General features: G+C 32.3%; 1 protein-coding gene across 2 annotated transcripts in view; it reads right to left on the reverse strand.

The window, feature by feature from the left end:
- Positions 1-17,637, reverse strand: part of SENP6 (SUMO specific peptidase 6) — a 99,946-nt gene that overhangs the window by 19,903 nt on the left and 62,406 nt on the right. Inside the window, exons 9-16 of one of the 2 annotated variants that reach the window (XM_081034395.1) lie at positions 16,489-16,786; positions 14,321-14,550; positions 10,981-11,151; positions 6,958-6,991; positions 6,366-6,548; positions 5,162-5,388; positions 3,728-3,837; positions 3,493-3,609 (exon numbers count right to left, since the gene is read on the reverse strand). In XM_081034395.1, the coding sequence (XP_080890521.1) occupies positions 3,493-3,609; positions 3,728-3,837; positions 5,162-5,388; positions 6,366-6,548; positions 6,958-6,991; positions 10,981-11,151; positions 14,321-14,550; positions 16,489-16,786 (1,370 nt within the window). Of the gene's footprint in view, positions 1-3,492; positions 3,610-3,727; positions 3,838-5,161; positions 5,389-6,353; positions 6,549-6,957; positions 6,992-10,980; positions 11,152-14,320; positions 14,551-16,488; positions 16,787-17,637 lie in introns of both variants that reach the window. The other variant, XM_081034394.1, reaches the window with a different exon arrangement.

Genomic DNA, 17,637 nt, shown 5'->3' on the forward strand with positions numbered 1-17,637 from the left:
TTCTGATGGCTAATAATGGCAAGGATCTTTTTATATGCTTGTTGGCCATTTGTATGAGATAACATCTTTTGATTTAGCTATCAAGAACTTTGTTTGAAATTGTCCTTGAATGTATCTGTTAGGTCTCAAAGGGGTCTACATCTGCAAAATTAGGCATTTACAATCTAGACAGTTTCTCTTGCCAGCAAATCTATGACATATTTGTAATTTACTGAAGTATATTCCATTACCATTAACTCTTCAAAAGGAAAAATAGTGCCCTTGAAAAGAGGGTATAGTTAACATAAATAGGAATATAATACTACCCCCCTCATGTTAAGTAGACCTATTGGTTGAAGATGTTAGTGAATTCTTCTATGAATTCTAGTGAATTCTTCCGACTTTGTTTAGTTGTTCTATAAATTATTGGAGAACAGAACTGAAGTCTCCAGCTATATTTCTATTTCTCGTTTTAGATCTATCAGGTTTTGCTTCACATTTTGTAGCTCCGCTGTATGGCATATGCCCTTTAGGACTGCTAAGTCTTCTTGGTGGATTCACTCCTTTATTATTCATTCTATAATGTTCCTCTCCATCCCTGGTAATTGTCTTTGCTCTGAAGTTTCCTTTATCTGATATTAACTCTTTTGCTGCGATGTTTGGATATGTTTTCCTGTGGCTTGCACTATCAACAACAAAGATGTTTTGTATGCCATATTGTGTAACATTTTGTAATAAATTTTTATGTCATCAATGCCATTAGATTCTAATTTATCTGTACTTAAATCTAACTGATGCCACTTAGTATGTTTTGAGTATTTTTTGCTAAAATTAAATATAATGGTAAATTTATTACTATATAATAAAAGGCTTAAAACAAAAATAATGTTATTTATGTACAAACAACTCAAACTGTTATAAAATGCATAAAATAGCCAAAATATTAACTTTTTATATTTTGTGGATTTTTGACACATTTTGAAAAAATAATTTGAAATCAATTAACACAGTGAAAGAGTTAATATATTTTCTAGTAACTCCTGCATATTTGATGCTATATCTTTTTGCATCCTTTTCCTTTCAATTTACATATATCATTATCTTTGAAGTGAGTTTTTTTATAGATAGGACAGTTGGGTTATATTGTTTAATCCACTCTGCCAATAACTTTCACGTGTGTATATAACTGTTCATTAAAGAATTTTTATAATGGATGCTTTAAAAATCTTTGTCAGATAATTCTATCATCTATGCCATCTCAGTGTTGACTACTGATTGTCTTTGCTCATTCAGTTTGAAATATCTGTAGTTCTTGGTGAGGCAAGTAATTTTAAATTGAAATCTCAACATTTTGAGTATTTTAAGGCTCTGGATCTTATCTAATTCTTGTGTTTTAAGGCTTACCCAGGCATCACATTCCAGTGGGTGAAGTGGGCATTACCACATGACTGCTGGGAGTGGGGGTTGGGGAACTGGGATGGATGTGAGGGGGTGGAGGTTCAGGTTCTCTATTAGGCTACTGTTAACAAAGAGGGGCTTCATGTTAATGATGGATGGAGGTGGAAGGCTCCCCCACTAGGTCTCCACTGATAGTACCTCCACTTCATGGTGTGTTGGGAGGTGTACCTCATTATCCCCAGGGACCAGGGTCAAGCCTGGCTCTACACTTTACCCTAATTAGCTTAGCGTTATTGTGACCTCAAAGTTATTCTTAGCTCTTATCTGCTCTGATCTTTGCTTTACTGATACCACTAAATGTATCTTCCTTGAAAGCTTTCATCTCCCTTCAAGTTTATGACATTACTCTCTCTGGATTTTTCTTACCTCTCAAATACCTTTCAAATTTATTCATGGGACCCTTTTTCTTCCCTGTCTATCTATATCTACTGTCCAGGTTCTGTCCTTTGATCTCATTCTGTATCCCTACCTAAACAACTTCATTGACTCTCATAAATTACTACCTGCAAAGTAAAGCCTCCTAACTCTATATTTTTCCAGGCCAGAACTCAACTGATCTTCAGAACCATATATTTAGTTGTTTTTTAGCACGGCCCCCTTTTTTGTACCAGACATCTAAAACAGACATCTTCCCTCCGCTGACCCAAAACTATACTGCTTCTGAATTCATTATTTCAGTTAGTGGCAAAATCATTTAGCAGGTCTCACTAGTCAGAAAATTAAGAGTTATTTGGTACCTATTTTTCTCCTTAATATCAACTGTCAGTCCTGGAGTCCTACTAAAAAACTCTACCTCTTAACATTTTATTATTTCCTCTTCACTCCCAACTAAAATGCCTTAATTAGACTTCTTACATCACCTTCATTAAATTTCCTTCAATCATCTCTCATCTAGACATCCACAATAAACATGCTTGTCAAAATGATCTTAAGGAAACTCAATTACAGTATCACTTCTCTGATCAAAACCTATCACTCTCTGTAACAATGTTTTCTTTCCTTAAACAATGGGTTGCAACCATTAGTAGGCTATAAAATCACTCAGCAGGTTTTGACAATCAGTGTTTGTTTAAATTGTTTTGTTTTATGAAATACATTTGAACAAACTAGAAAGTATTGGAGAGCACTAGGCACACTGATGCTTAAGTTGTTTCATATACACACCCACTTTCTATCACAAACCAGTAAACACATACAAATTTATACATGTATAAACACACTGCACATACATGCGTATGTATGTGTATACTGGGTCATGATGTTATAAGCTCTTCTTGGAAAGCTTCTTTGTCCCTCATATTTCACAACCCCCAAAGAGAACGAAGCATTCTTTTTCTGCTATCTTCTGTCAATTGCTTTAATCCCCCATTTGTGTTCCCTACAAGACCATAAACTTTTAACACAGTACTTGGCACATAGCTGGCACTTGGTGAACACTGACTAAAGGAAATGAGTGAAATCATACTTTTGTGTTTACTAAACAAATCATTACCTAACTAGGGCAGTAATTTTGTAAAGACTTATAACACTGTAACAATAACAACATAAGCTATAATTTAAGAACACCTTTGTATTTGCCAGGTATTTTTCATAGTGCTTAATATGTATTATCTTATTTAATCCTTACAATCCTTTTTGCTGTTAGTCTCCCCATTTTTAAAATGAGGAAACACAGGGCAGACGGATGGCTCAGTTACTGGTTAGAGGGCAAGCTCTCAACAGCAAGGTTGCCGGTTCAATTCCCGCATGGAATGGTGGGCTGCGTCCCTTGCAACTAAAGATTGAAAACAGCAACTGGACTTGGAGCTGAGCTGCGCCCTCCACAACTAGATTGAAGGACAACAACTTGGAGCTGATGGGCCCTGGGTAAACACACCGTTCCCCAATATCCCCCCCCCAAAAAAAAATAAAATGAGGAAACACAGGTAGAGACATATCACAGAATAAGTGGCAATGACAGAATTCAAAACCCAAACAGTTTTCACTCTAGAAAATGAAGATATACATTACAAAATGTTAAAGATTTGCTAAAAGGTTAGTAGAAAATTAACTTACTTCAAATAAAAATCTATAATAACATCATTTAAAAATTCTCCTTCACTTAGACAGTGCAGGTCCTCATTAGTAACGGAGATGCCTCCCTTAGCTGGAGGAGGTGGATATACTATCAGTCTGTAAAAAAAATGTTTTAAAAAGCAAATGATCAAATATGTATGTAAGTATATAATTAAAAAGTAATAAAACTGAGAAGAAATTTAAGGGTGTTACAAATGTAAAGGAATTCTCTCACTTTTCTACAGGGCCCATGAAGATGGTGTGACTCTCTCCAGTTTCTTCATCATCATCAAAAAACTGGTATTCTTGTTTGTTTTTAAGTTGTATTTTAGATTCAAGGGGCACCTGGAAGAGGAAATTAAATGATCAATTCACAAAGTCAACTGGGCAAATTTTCAATAAAAACAGCAAGCACAAAGCAAGAATGCTTTTCAATTAAAAAGGATTAAAATATGAATCTAAAAGTATGTATGATTTTTAAAAATTGAAAACAAACAGGAAAACTAGGGTCCACTTTTGTTTTTTTAATCTATAATTTCTAGTACAACAATATTCTTCTAATTTTTGTAACATGGTTTCCTGGTATCTTGTCTTTCTAAGATCTCCACTATCCAAACTAGATTGTTAGTAAAATCTGAAGAACAGAAATCATATTTTTTTTTCCTTCTACCTAAGTTCAGTGGCTAGACAATCCATAGGATACAGAAGCAGAGGCTCAGGGAACACAGTTCAATGAGCTTCAGTCCTCCAGAGTTAAGAAGTCCTTAAAGGAAGAGCCTTCAATTAAAATTTGAGCTCATCGCAGCTGCCTTGTGGCTATAAGTGCTCGTTTTATCCTCTGGAATTATCTCCTGTAGCCAATTCTGTAAAAGAAGGGGAACGATTCCCCTTCCTTCTTCTGTTCTTTTCCTCAACCCACTAATGGTATGAATAGCTCTTCTCTGGTGAGGTCTTGCCCAATTCCACTAAGATTGTGCCTAGAATAATCCTATCTCCAAGTTTGTAGCCAGGTTGAAAAATTTTAAGTGTTCCCAATAAATTAAGTTAGCAAAATTCAGTTGCTGCAGTAGGGGACAAAATTAGAGTATTTAAGTTATATTTGTATCATTTAACATCATACTAGGTGTTATAATAGTACAGTGGCCTTTGGTTCACATGGATTCAGTTACCTACTATATTAGTTATTCTAGAATTGGATGCATATGTTGAGAGTCAGGATCTTCACTTCCCAAGTTTTCGACCATGTATGCAGGGACCAAGATTCCTTTATTTGTATTGAAGCCAATGATATCCCTGGGAACCACTAGTAAATTTAAGAAACAGTGATAATAGATTTGAATAAAGCAGTGTATGTATACATATGTGGGAGTTAGGGCAAAAAAAAAAAGATGAGAGAAAAATTAAAGATGAAAAGACAAGAAGAATACAGTGTGGAAAGGAACTAGAAATGCTTCTGAGACCTTTATCAAGTACTATTTGTGTCACAAGTCATCTCTCCACCATTAATATTTCGACATAAGATAGTTTACAAATCACATATAAAGGTAAACAATTCTGAAATGGAACAATAAAGATCTAACTCCGAAATGAGCATTATAATGAAACATATTTCCCTTTAGCGCTACACATCACTAAAGATTATATTTTAAAAATTTAAAAACATAATTACATTTTTAATTTTGTTTTCTTTTTGCACACAACTTCCTTTGATGCTCTCTTCATAGGTTCTCGTACAGGCAACAAGTCTGCTATTGGCTTCTTCAAAGGGAATTTTCACAAAAAAATTGGATACATTATTCTTTATACCAATGTCAGTAATGATACTTTCAAATACCATATTTGCTTGAGGATCGAGGCCATTTTGAAAAATTAAAATTATGTATTGTTCTTCCAAATCTGAAAAAAAATCAATATAACTATAAATCTAAAAGAAAAAATATAAGTAAATAGGTAGATATTAGAAAAACAACAACTAGTTATTCCAAGAATATCAACAGCAATCCTAGTATCAATGTTCAAAGCAATGTTTGGCATACAGTGGATATACAATAAATATGAAATAAAGACCAGTGACAGTGTTACCTGATAAAGTCACTTAAGTTATTAAGCGAAAGGAACCAGAACACATTACTTAGTCTAGCAGCAGCTCAAGAACAAATCTATTCATGGGTGTAACTAATTTACTTCATCATAGGATCCAAATACATTTATAGTTTAAAATATGTATCAATTATTTTTGTCAAACAAATAAATTGCTACGTGAACTGGTAGTATCCCTAGAGAATTTAACTGCAAAATTCCTATTCATTAATGGGCCAACTCTTACAGCTTTAACAGTAGCTATCATTTATTCACAATTGAGGTGAAGCAGCAATTACCGCTGAAAAGTATTTATTTTACAACTGGTCATGCTATGCCATAAATATTAGACGTGAAGAGAAACAAACTGGAGAACCAAATCATTTATCATAGAGATGTGCAAACTTCCTATTCAGGCTTAGTTTCAAAAGATTCCAGATTTATATGGTTGATTTACACTTAGCACCTATCCGCGTATTAAAAAAATCATTTTACTCAGATAATAGTATTAAAATAAAGACTGCAAACCTCTTAAGCTTTAACCATTTTTAAAACTTAACCATTTTAAAACTTTCTAAATGGGTAAACCTGGGTTTTCCCTTCAGACCTTCCACTTTCTGTGGGCTTTTACTCATCTGTACAATCGGGGAAGTAGTGTCTGTCTTACAAGATCCCCTTAACAACTGTAGATAATATACATCTAAGGAATCCATCAAAGTGCACTCACATTCTGCTATTCAATGAATTGTTTGTATTATTATAATCTGCTCAACATAACTTACTTGTTAACTTACTTATTCCTTTACAATCATTTCGAACTTTATCCTCCATATTCATCTGCAGTTGCATGCTCAGCTTTTGATAAACTGCTGGTATCGTCTGAAGAAATACTACTGGCAATTTTCGGACATTACACCATTCACATTTAGTTAGATCAGAGGTATTTAAAGTAATTCCTACAGGATCATTTTCTGGTTCTGAAGGAAAACAAATGGCAATGAAAAAGGAATCAATTCTTTAAAAGGGTAAAATCATAAGTGGAGGAAATAGTGAGAAAATAAAAGTTTAAAGTTAAACATTTATTATGCACTGTAAATAGTAACTCTAGTGTGAAATGAAGAAAAATCTTTATAACTTCTTGAAGAAGTTTCTACATTTTTTTCAAATGAAAAGGGAGTTCTAATGACGTATACTTACAAAATTAAAGATAGGTTTTGTGATGTTACAGAATGAAATTACACTATTAAGATAGATGTATGCCCTTTGTTAAGATACATGTAATAACTAATCATCATAATTTTATGAATATTTTTTAATCTTTTATTCCTGTAATGTGGTTTTGTGTAAACAAAGTTTTGGTGAGTAAAAAGACATATAATAGCTTACCTTCTAGCTGTATCTTGATAAAATCTAAACAAAACTAAAAAATAAGACAAATTAGTACAAATCTAGATCTATGAAGATTTTGCTACAAACACCCTAATGACGTAGGGGACTTAAGACTACAGAGGGCAGAAAAACTGAACCATATGCTTAACTATAAAACGAGACAGATATCCTCCGCGACCTCTACTACCACGACCAACACCACCACCCTGCTTCCAAATTTATCTCCCAGAAAGGCAGGCTTCACCTTTTATATTCAAGTACTGAGAACATTCTTCTACTAGTGATTTATTTCTTATAACTTTAAAGAGAAGTTGACAGAGTATTCCAATAAACACCTGAATACTCTTACCCAGGTTCACTCACTGTTAATATCTTGCCACACCTACTCCATCATTCTTTCTATGTATATAGTCATTTCCCTTTTGCTAAACCAGCAAAAAGTAGGCACAGTATCATTACCCCAACCAAGAAAATCAAAATTAACTTCATTCAACATATAGTTCTACTCAAATTTCCCCAATTGCTAATAACTGTCATTTATTGCTATCTTAACTTTTCTCCAATCCATGATTCTGTCAAGGTTACAATTCGTCTCTCTTGTCTACTTCTGTCTAGCTACACCAGAAACCTCCCTCTGTTCTTCATGACATGGCCTTTGGAAAATCCAAGCTAGGATCTATAAAGTATACAATATCGTTGACTTCTGTTTCCTCATTTTAAAATTCAGGCCACACATTTCCAGCATATACAGCACATAAGTCATGTTTTATAACTCCCACTAAGTCATACTGGAAGGCACATGATGTCAAGCTGTCCCACTATTGATACAAGCTTAATGACTTGGTGAAGGCAGTGTTTCAAGTCCTTCCTCTGTAAAAATATATTTTTCTCTTTGTAATTAAATGGTGATCTGTGGAGATACTTGAAAGCTTGTGAATAACCTGTTCCCTAATAACCTTTCACCAAATAATTTTAACATCTATTAAAGATCTTGCCTAAATGATTATTGGTAGTTATAAAATGGTGATTTTATAACTATTTTAAAGTGGAGAAGACATATTAAGCCTGATACACCCTGAATTATTAGTTATTTTTGCATAAGTTAAGAAAATCAAAAAAGGAGGCAAGAACTTCAAAATGCATTTAAAAATAAGTTGGATCAATATATACAGGGATGAATAGATACATGAGAAGCAAATTTAGTTAAAAATGTTAAAATGACTTAAAATGACAGAATCTAATTGGAAGTTTTATGAGAGTTCACTGTAAAATTCTTTTCAAATCTGTTTAAAAATTTTCACAATGTAAAAAAAGCAAGGAAACAATACATTTAGTAATTACAACAAAGGCAAAGTCTAGAATGTCACTAAACATACCTTCTAAAGATTGTATTCAAATGTAATACATTAACGGGTTTCACTGGAAAGTAACATATTATTTGGAGAGTCAAGAAAGGTACTTGTAGCTTGGGAAACATTCCAACAAACATGGAAGCTGAAGTTACATCCTTTAGAAAAGTATGTTAGATGATTCGAAAAGTACCAATAAGGATGACATAAATACTAATGTGAAACATTTGAATAAAATTGTTGCATGAGATACAGGAATAAAAAAGCATGTCTAAATATCTGTCATTTAAAAATGTGTAACTAAATTACACACAAATATTAATTAATATATGGTATTCCTAATAATGTAAGTCATTTTCCTGTTAAATAGTAGTATTTGCTTTTAAATAAAACTGGCAATTCTAGATAGTGCCAATTCCAACATTGAGTAAATTTAAAATAATTAAATTACCTATAATGACTGAAATTTGATAAAACATTTGAAACAGTAAAATATTTAAAATCTCTTTCTCAGATTAATAATGATATGGCGGACATATCCTTTCACTACAAAACATAAGAAAGTTATGTTCAAAAAGAAAATGTCAAATCATCCTTTTAATACACTAAAGAATTTACAGATCCACTATACTTCATCACAGAATGTTCTTTGTGAAAGTCCTATCGCACAAGGAAGATTTAATAACACAGGTTGCAACAAGATTGCTACGAGGACACGAAAGTCAATATGGGGAATGTAATCAATAATGTTGTAAAGATTTTGTACGGTATCTGATGGACACTTGTCCCATTAAGGAGACTACCTCAGAAATGATATAGATGCCTGATCACTGCACTGCACACCTGAAGCTGAACAATAATGAATGTCAACTATAATTTTATGTGTGTGTATGTGTGTGTGTGTGTGTGTGTGTGTGTGTGTGTATGTTACAAGAAGTGGAGTTCAGCATTAGGAATAGAGAGTGGAAATGTAATGGCTGTATGTGATGTCAGAGGGGTAGTAGATGTGTATGAGGGATATAAATGATAAATGTCTATTACATTGTTTTGTATACCTGAAACTAATAAAATAAAATTAAATTAAAATAAAATAAAAATAAAAACACAGGTTGCAAACTTCCACATTTAAGCACAACTACTTTTTGGCTGAAATATTTCATTTAGCCTTTTTATTTTTAAAAAAAATCTGTATCAATACATTTTACATTACACAAAATGCCTTTTATTTCTAAAAGCAAATTTACAAAGTCAGTTTTTCTTCACCAGATCATATATATACTCTATAACTTTCATGTAAAAAAAAATTCAAATTTTGGTGTAGTTCTTGCTAGATGGCCTTGAGATTAAATATTCAACTTGCAGCAAAATGTCTAATGTATCAGCAAAGCCTTAATTATCATACCAACGAGTTCTGAATAATGGTGTTAATGTGGGGAAAAGCCATAAAACCCATAGGGTACTCCTGGAAATTTTTGAGGTATAGTGATATAGAATGACATTTTTGTTAATTGACAGTAACCAGAAAAGATAATCTGTACAGTGAAGGCTCATAACAAAATAGTAGTTTCATAAACCCCTAAAAAACCTTGGTATGTGTATATATTACCACATTATTGGGCAATAATCGATAGTCTACCTATATATAATTTGCTTTAAATCTCTGGAGTACTTGACTTTCTAGTTTTTAAATCTGACAAGCTGGAGTTTTTTGACGAAAGAGAAAAAAATGCTGGTTTCCCATACAACTTTGCTCTCATAACAAAATCAGGTCCACATACTTGTTTTCTCCTATAAAGCCTATAAAGTTTTTCCTTTTGACCATAATTATCCTAGAACCACAAATCCTAGAAAATAAATAGCTGATATTTACCATAATTTAAGTAATAATAAAGCTAGCTTTTAACTTTTCTGAAGTGATACAATGTAGAGTTTGAAAGAATAGCTGGAAACAGCCAGGGACACATGTTAAAGAATTATAAAATAAAGGTTTACAAAATAGTGCAGTGCTTTAGGAAGATTCATCTACCAACAACGTACAGAACACATTAGAAAGAAGAAAAATGATGACTAAAGAAGGCTAGTTAAGGAGATTACATCAAATTTCAAATAGAAAATTCACACTTGAATTGGATGGTGAAAGCTGAATAAGAAGAAGACAGGTAAAGATAAAAGAACTATAGGAAGTGCCTTAGGTTTTGTGGACACTGAACTAGTCCAGTGCCTCATGGATGGCTACTATAGTCCAGTAATCTATTTCTAGGAGTCTTAGTACTTCAAGAAATTTCTCTGCAGACTCCAAAGCTCTTGGATTCTTCTTCATCTCATTATTCTTTAAAAATACTCTTTTCATGCATTGAGCTGGCATGAGAATAAAATAGTAACATACTGGAGGGTTTTCTAACTCAGTAAAAATAGTAAGTATCTTCCTATGAAGAATAATAGGTCACTACCTTGAACATTACATTATGGTAAAATAGTGTACCCACTGATTTTTATGGTGAAGAACTACCTATAACTGTTTATATACTCTTAAATCAATATAAAATCTTAAAATAATTTTAAAATTCTATTAAATATGTTAACTTACAAATTTTAAAGTATTACATATTAGCCTTAGCCTCAGAATTTTAATCTTATAATTGGTACAGTGAGCGCTTAAGGATGTACTTACAATTACAGGCTCTATTAATAGCCGAAAGAGGGTTCCTACTCGTATACTTCGACAGTTTAAAATGACACTGTCAAAGGAACTTTGGCAGCTTAGAGACACAGGATCAACTAAAGTTTCTTGAGGAATTATTTTGCGACGTTTTAGAGGTGTGTTGATAATAGAATTACCAAACTGGAAAAGAAAAGAAAATTCACTTAATAAGTTACTAAAACAAGGCTGCAAATTAAGTATACATACGCAAAAAACCAATAGGAGAAAAGTAATTATCAAAACATAAGATTAATTTTAGTTCAACAGTGTTAGATGAAGTAAAATTTTACTGATTTTATGTAATAGTAAACCCTTTCTACTTTATATAGCTATAATTTAGTCATTACTTGAAATTCAAGTAATAGCACAACAGTGAGAAATGTACTCTGGGAATCAGACTGTTTCACAGCTATACCACAATTTAATGATTTGATTTCATAAAAATAACTCCTTAAGTTTTTGTTTCCTAAACTGTAAAATATGAAGAGTAAGAGTATCTTTTCAAATAAGCTACTGCATGTAAGCAGCTTAGCATAGTGCTTTATGCACAGTGAAATACTAGATAAAAGTTGCTAATAATGGTAGAGGTTGTAGTACTTGGATTAAATCAACAATTCTTTAGGAAATAGGTTAATTTATGGGAATGATTATTTACATTACAAAATGATACTTGATATATTTAAAATTTTTTAAATACTTGATTTGTTAAATAAAGATTTCAGTCACTTCTAAATGCAAATTAACCATAATCTAATATTTTATAAGCGTATAATTTAAATTTAAATTAAAGTTATGTTAATAACTTAATCATTATTACAAGCATAAAACATTATCTTTATAAAAAACAAGAGGGAAAAAATGTCCAATGCATAGACAAGCATTATTATCATTACACCTATAGAAATTTCTGTGATCTATGTCATAGGAAAAAACATGTATTAAAACAAAATGTCACATACACACATACCCATTTATTCCTGTAAACTGCTTTTTCAGGCTAACAGATTTATTATGACTATTTTTCTTGATTATTAATAGAAACCTATTAGAGAGGTTTAAAAACTTTATTTTGGCTTTATAATTCTTTCTTCAAGCAAGACATTATTTAACTCAATAACAAAGTAATTTACCATGTTTCCCCGAAAATAAGACCTACCCCAAAAATAAGCCCCAGTTAAGATCGTCAGCCAGACGGACACATTTAGTATGTTACGACAATGTTCCAGAAGAAGATGGTATGACTGTATTTGAATAAATGTAGATTGTTGTACATGAAAAAATAAGACATTCTCTGAAAATACACCCTAAAGTGTCTTTTGGAATAAAAATTAATATAAGACCTGGTCTTATTTTCAGGGAAATACAGTATAAGACCCGGTCTTATTTTCAGGGAAACTCGGTAAGAGCTGCTCCAGCTGAATCCATAGTAGACGGACTAAATCTAGAACTTGGGTGGTCCACATCCTCCCAAGGGGCTTCAAAAAGATCTCTGAGGAACCTTAATTGCCAGTATGTCCATTTGAAAACTGCTCAACTATAAATTCCATCATATGGAAATCCGCTATTTAACTGAACCCTCCTATGCTGGACATCTGAGTTCTTTCTGATGTTTTCCCATGATACATCATGGGAATACTATTCTCCCAGTGGATACTATTCTCCAAGAAGCATTTCTTAAACTAAATTCTGGTATATATACTTATTGCCAAATTGCTCTCCAGCATAGTTGTACTACCAATTTACACACCCAACATTCCATTTCTCCTAACACTAATCAAGGTGAGATACTACTGTGTTTTAAAAGTTTTCAGCAATATATCAAAATGTATTGTTTTAATTTCATTTTCAATACTTCACTACCTTTCTTGAACTCCATTTCCATTTTTCTATGCAGTGCTTCTATTTCTTGATTTTTAAAATTAAAAACATATAAAAGACCAACTCACGCTCTGTCACACAGTTGACCGTTTTTTCTCCATTTGCATTTACCTATCAAATTATGTTTATAGTGCTTTTGTACACTGTTCTATACTTTTCATTTAGTCAAATATATCCATCTCTTCCTTGGAAAGGCATCCTTCAAGATTATATTAAAAATATTAATCCATATTTTTTCTATTATCCTCATAGTTGCTTTCTATTTTTTTATTTCTTATGATTCACATATTAACAATCAAGTGTGTTTCCAAGGTTTTATCTATACTCTTATAATCTCTGACATATATGTACATACATATATAATTTTTACTAGTTTCTTACTTTCTAAAAAAGCTCTTTATAAAAATAAAAATAAAAAATAAATATAAAAATAAAAAAATATACACATATTTCTACATTTTGGTATTCCCACTTCACAGTACCGCGTAGAAATCCTAAGTCATTGATATAGTTCTAATTTTTATTGGCTACATAAACAGTCCATGATGTGGATATACCATAATTTATTCATTTCCCTATTAATGGGCAATGATTTGGTTTGCATTTGTTTGCCAATAACATGTTTATATACACAATCTATGTACTTGAGGGGGAAAGATTCCCTAGAAATTGAGTCTAGGGAACACATTATTTGGTCATTTGGTATACGTTTAAAAATTTTTAATAGATGTTTTTATATTACTTTCCCAAAAGGTCATAACTTTCTTTTCCATCAGCAAATTACAAAAGTACTCTTTCCCTCAGATTTTTGTCAGCAGTATGAGTATATATTGACTTTGTTTACATTTGAAAGTCTGTTAAGTGTATGGTTATTATTCATTTTCCTTAATTTGTACTTCCTTACTAATCTATTTTTCAGTTGGCAGTTTATTATGTGAATTTTCTTCTCTTTTTGTCTATTCCTCTTTTTTTCTCAAACTTTTAAGAGCTTTCAGTTTATTACATGTATTAATGTAGTGCATGTCATCTGCATTAAATATTCCTCTCTAGATCTACTGTCTGTCTATTGATGTAACTTTTATCTTTTCCACCTGAACACTAGAAATTTTTATATAATAAAATATAATATAGTAAAACAACAATATAATTAAATACAGGTATACTTGTTTATACTTACATTTCATTGTAAGATTGATATTGTTTCTTGTTGCTGAATATTTTGCACTTTAATCCTTCAATTTAATTCAAATTTCTTTTTGTATATCTTTTAATGTTTTTCCAAATAATTTTCCAAGTGGTATTTTAAGTCCACTTAATGAATAATTCACCCTTTTCTCCTACTAACACTGCCAAATTACCCTCCAAACAAATATTTACATCCCAAAGGGGAGACATAATGTTCTGAATAGATATCAATAAATGTAAAAAGTACCTGGTCTTTCATTCTTGCTTTTCTTGGCAAAGGAACTGTATTTAAGTCTGAATCTGCTGGAATGCTTCTCAATTCATGCTCTGCTCTACAGGTATTTTCATTCAGTGCGGCTTCTACTTTTCCAGTGGACGGTGCTGGGGAAGAACATGCTGAGTCAGCAGGTTGAGGAGATATGCTCTCTCTTCTGTTAGTCCTGTCATTGTCATCATCATCATCACTGGACAAAATGACTATTAAAAAAAATGTTAAATATTTCATGTATTTCATTTCTGGCAGTTAAAAATGTAAATACATTATCAAAGTGAGGAATATACCAAATTTGCTTTGTATCTCCTCCAAATCTGAGATTAATAAAAACAAATGAAGATAAAATCCACTCTGATGAAAATTTAGAAAACAAAAATAAAGAAAGCATAAGAATTGGCTTTTTTTGGACAATTTACAAATATGAAATCGATTCTGTAGCCTATCACCATCATCCACAAAGTAACATACAAGTTACAGCAAAAATTAAATGTTTATCACTAGGTCTATTTCAAAATTCCAAAAAGCTAAAGTATGAAAATAATATGCATACAAATTGTTAACAACTCCATGTAACTACACAATTTTATCTCACACAGGAAATCACGAAAATCACAACTGGTCCTTGGAAGAACTTGGACCAGTGCCTAATGCTTAATAAATCTTGATGAGTAAATGAAGGTGGGCAAGAAAAGACATTAAGGTAATTTACTCTTATACCTTGCACTCATTCCTACTTCTCCAACTTCCTTACACTACTCCATTTTTCCTCCAGGCACACTAGCCATTTATTCTGTTCCTCAAATACCACAGGCTTGTTCCTTCCTGGAATGCAATTCCCCTAACCTTGCATTTTTGTCATACAATATTAGCTTAAATATTACTTTCTGCTTGACTACCCAATCTAAAGTAAGCATATGGGTACTTGCTTATTCACACAACTGATGGAAATTTTGTTGGTTTTTTTTGTTGTGCATGTTCACCTGCTCATTTTCTATCCCACTACATATAAACTGGAAGACAGCAAGGATATTGTCTTGTCCACTGCTATATTCCCAGAGTCTAAAACAGTGTCTGGCATAGAAAAAGCACTCAAAAAAGTCATTGCTGAAAAATACATAAACTTTTAGGAGCAATTTTCTTGTTTAGTACCTTACACATAAATGCGTAGTTAATATTTTTTGAGTAATATACATATCCCAAAGACATGTCATCCCTAGCATCACTCCTCTTGTCTTTTTTATTTTGCCAACCAGCCTCAGGAGCAAATGCTAAAGCCGGATCTTTTTCAGAACTGGAATTTCATTGATAGAATACCTAACAGGCCAGACTGGATGGTCTAACCAGATTGACACATATTTGAAAGTTAGGGTTTTCCCACTTACTAGCTAGTTGCCTCAGCTTTTCCTTCCGGTAAAATTAGGAACAATAATGCTACCTATTTCAAAGAACTGTCGCAAGAACATATGTAAAAGGTTTAGCACATCGCCTGACTCTTATCTTCACGTTGCTTTATTCATTTGGTTAAAAGATCTTGGAAAACACTCTACACAACATTAAATCATAACTTTCTCCCCTGTTACAAGTAGATATACTATAATTTATTCAACCAGTTCCTGATGGTTTCCCATCTTTTGCTATTATAAAAAGAACTGCATTCCATATACACACATACGTACACATGTCTAAAGACATGAAAAAGATTTAAGGAAGAAATAAAAATGGTGGGGGAACTAATTTTCATTGAGTCCTTTCTATGTATCGAATATTTTATTGGGCTATACTAGGCACTTTATACGTTATTTCATTTTCTCCCTAAAAACATTTATCAAGCAGAAAATTTACATTTACAGATCAGAGAGATTAAATTAACCAGGCCAAAGTTGGAAAGCTGGGCATAACTGGCACTTTACCTAATACTAGGGCCAAGGTCTGTGCTTTTACTATTTAAGATGAAGGACGAGAACAGAGTCTGTATTTTTCAATTACACGGACAGTTTTAATGATGTACTCAAAAAATGTTACATAAGACACGAGATACCTATCAAAACTAGACTTCTTAAATATGCTCACACTCACATTAAAAATATACATGAAAAATATTGGGCTGATATAAGCAATACCAAAGAGAGTAAAGTACTTACTTGGATCATTTAGGTCTGACAGGCTTGTTTTCCTTTCTTTCAGGTTTGTGATTTTCGCTATTTTTGCCCTAGGTAAGACGACTTTTCCATTAGCCTGTGAATAATTCTGTCTATTATCATCACAATTCACTATAATATCAATTGGAACCTTTCCCACACTGTTGCCATAAAACTTCTTGAGTGATAATGCTGTGTTTTGTGACTTCTGTCCTCCAGAATTCTGATGATTTGACGTTCTTAATAATGGTCCAGTAGATTCATTCAAAGTTACAGCTTGTCTGCAATTCCTTTGCAAATCCTTAGGAAAAAGAATACCACAACTTTGGCATTTGGTCTGATTTTATCTTTTCCACATTTTGGACAATATTCAAACTGTTCAGAAAATTTAGTTCCGAAAAAATAAAACTTTAGCATCTTATTTCAACATCACGAAACAAATACAAAAATCTCAAAATTAACTCTCATTTCCTATTCTCATCATCACCATGGCTACCAAAAAACCCTAAATATGTCATATTAGTTAAGATTTAGCATCAGAATACTGGAAGGAATTTTTGAGACCGTCTAGTCCAGCAGTCTCCAAATCGGACTGTGTATACTACTCAAGGGCTACATCAAGACCATCTAAGGCATACAGAGCGTAAATAATCTTAAGGGAATCAGTACCAGGATTCTCAATTTATAAAGATAACCTTTCCAAAAGCTGATTTGATTATGCTTCTGATGTTAAGGCAACTCCTGAAAGAAGTGCTCTTCTTCTTAAAAAAAAAAAAAAAAAAAAAGGAAAATAAGCTAATCTCATCTTCCATTTAAAAAGGAAAATAAGCTAATCTCATCTTCCATTTAAAATACTACAATGGTGTGCTGCCTTGGTGTATAAAACCACCAAACCAAACCAAAGGATCATTTTAAATGTTGAAAAAAATGAACTGGTTTAAATACTAGTTAACAACAACTTTTGCAAGACAATTGATTTCTAAGACAATGCTTCAAAAATATTTTAAGGAAGGCGTAATCTAGATTATAATTAAAAACATTTCCTGACAGTAGATTATCATGTGATTTGGGGCATATAACTTAGAAGAAGTTCAAGGTATTCAGTAACATTACTGTCACATAATTTTTTCCATACTCATGTACTCATTTATG

Source organism: Rhinolophus hipposideros, assembly GCF_964194185.1.
Source record: "Rhinolophus hipposideros genome assembly, chromosome: 3".
Taxonomy (NCBI): domain Eukaryota; kingdom Metazoa; phylum Chordata; class Mammalia; order Chiroptera; family Rhinolophidae; genus Rhinolophus; species Rhinolophus hipposideros.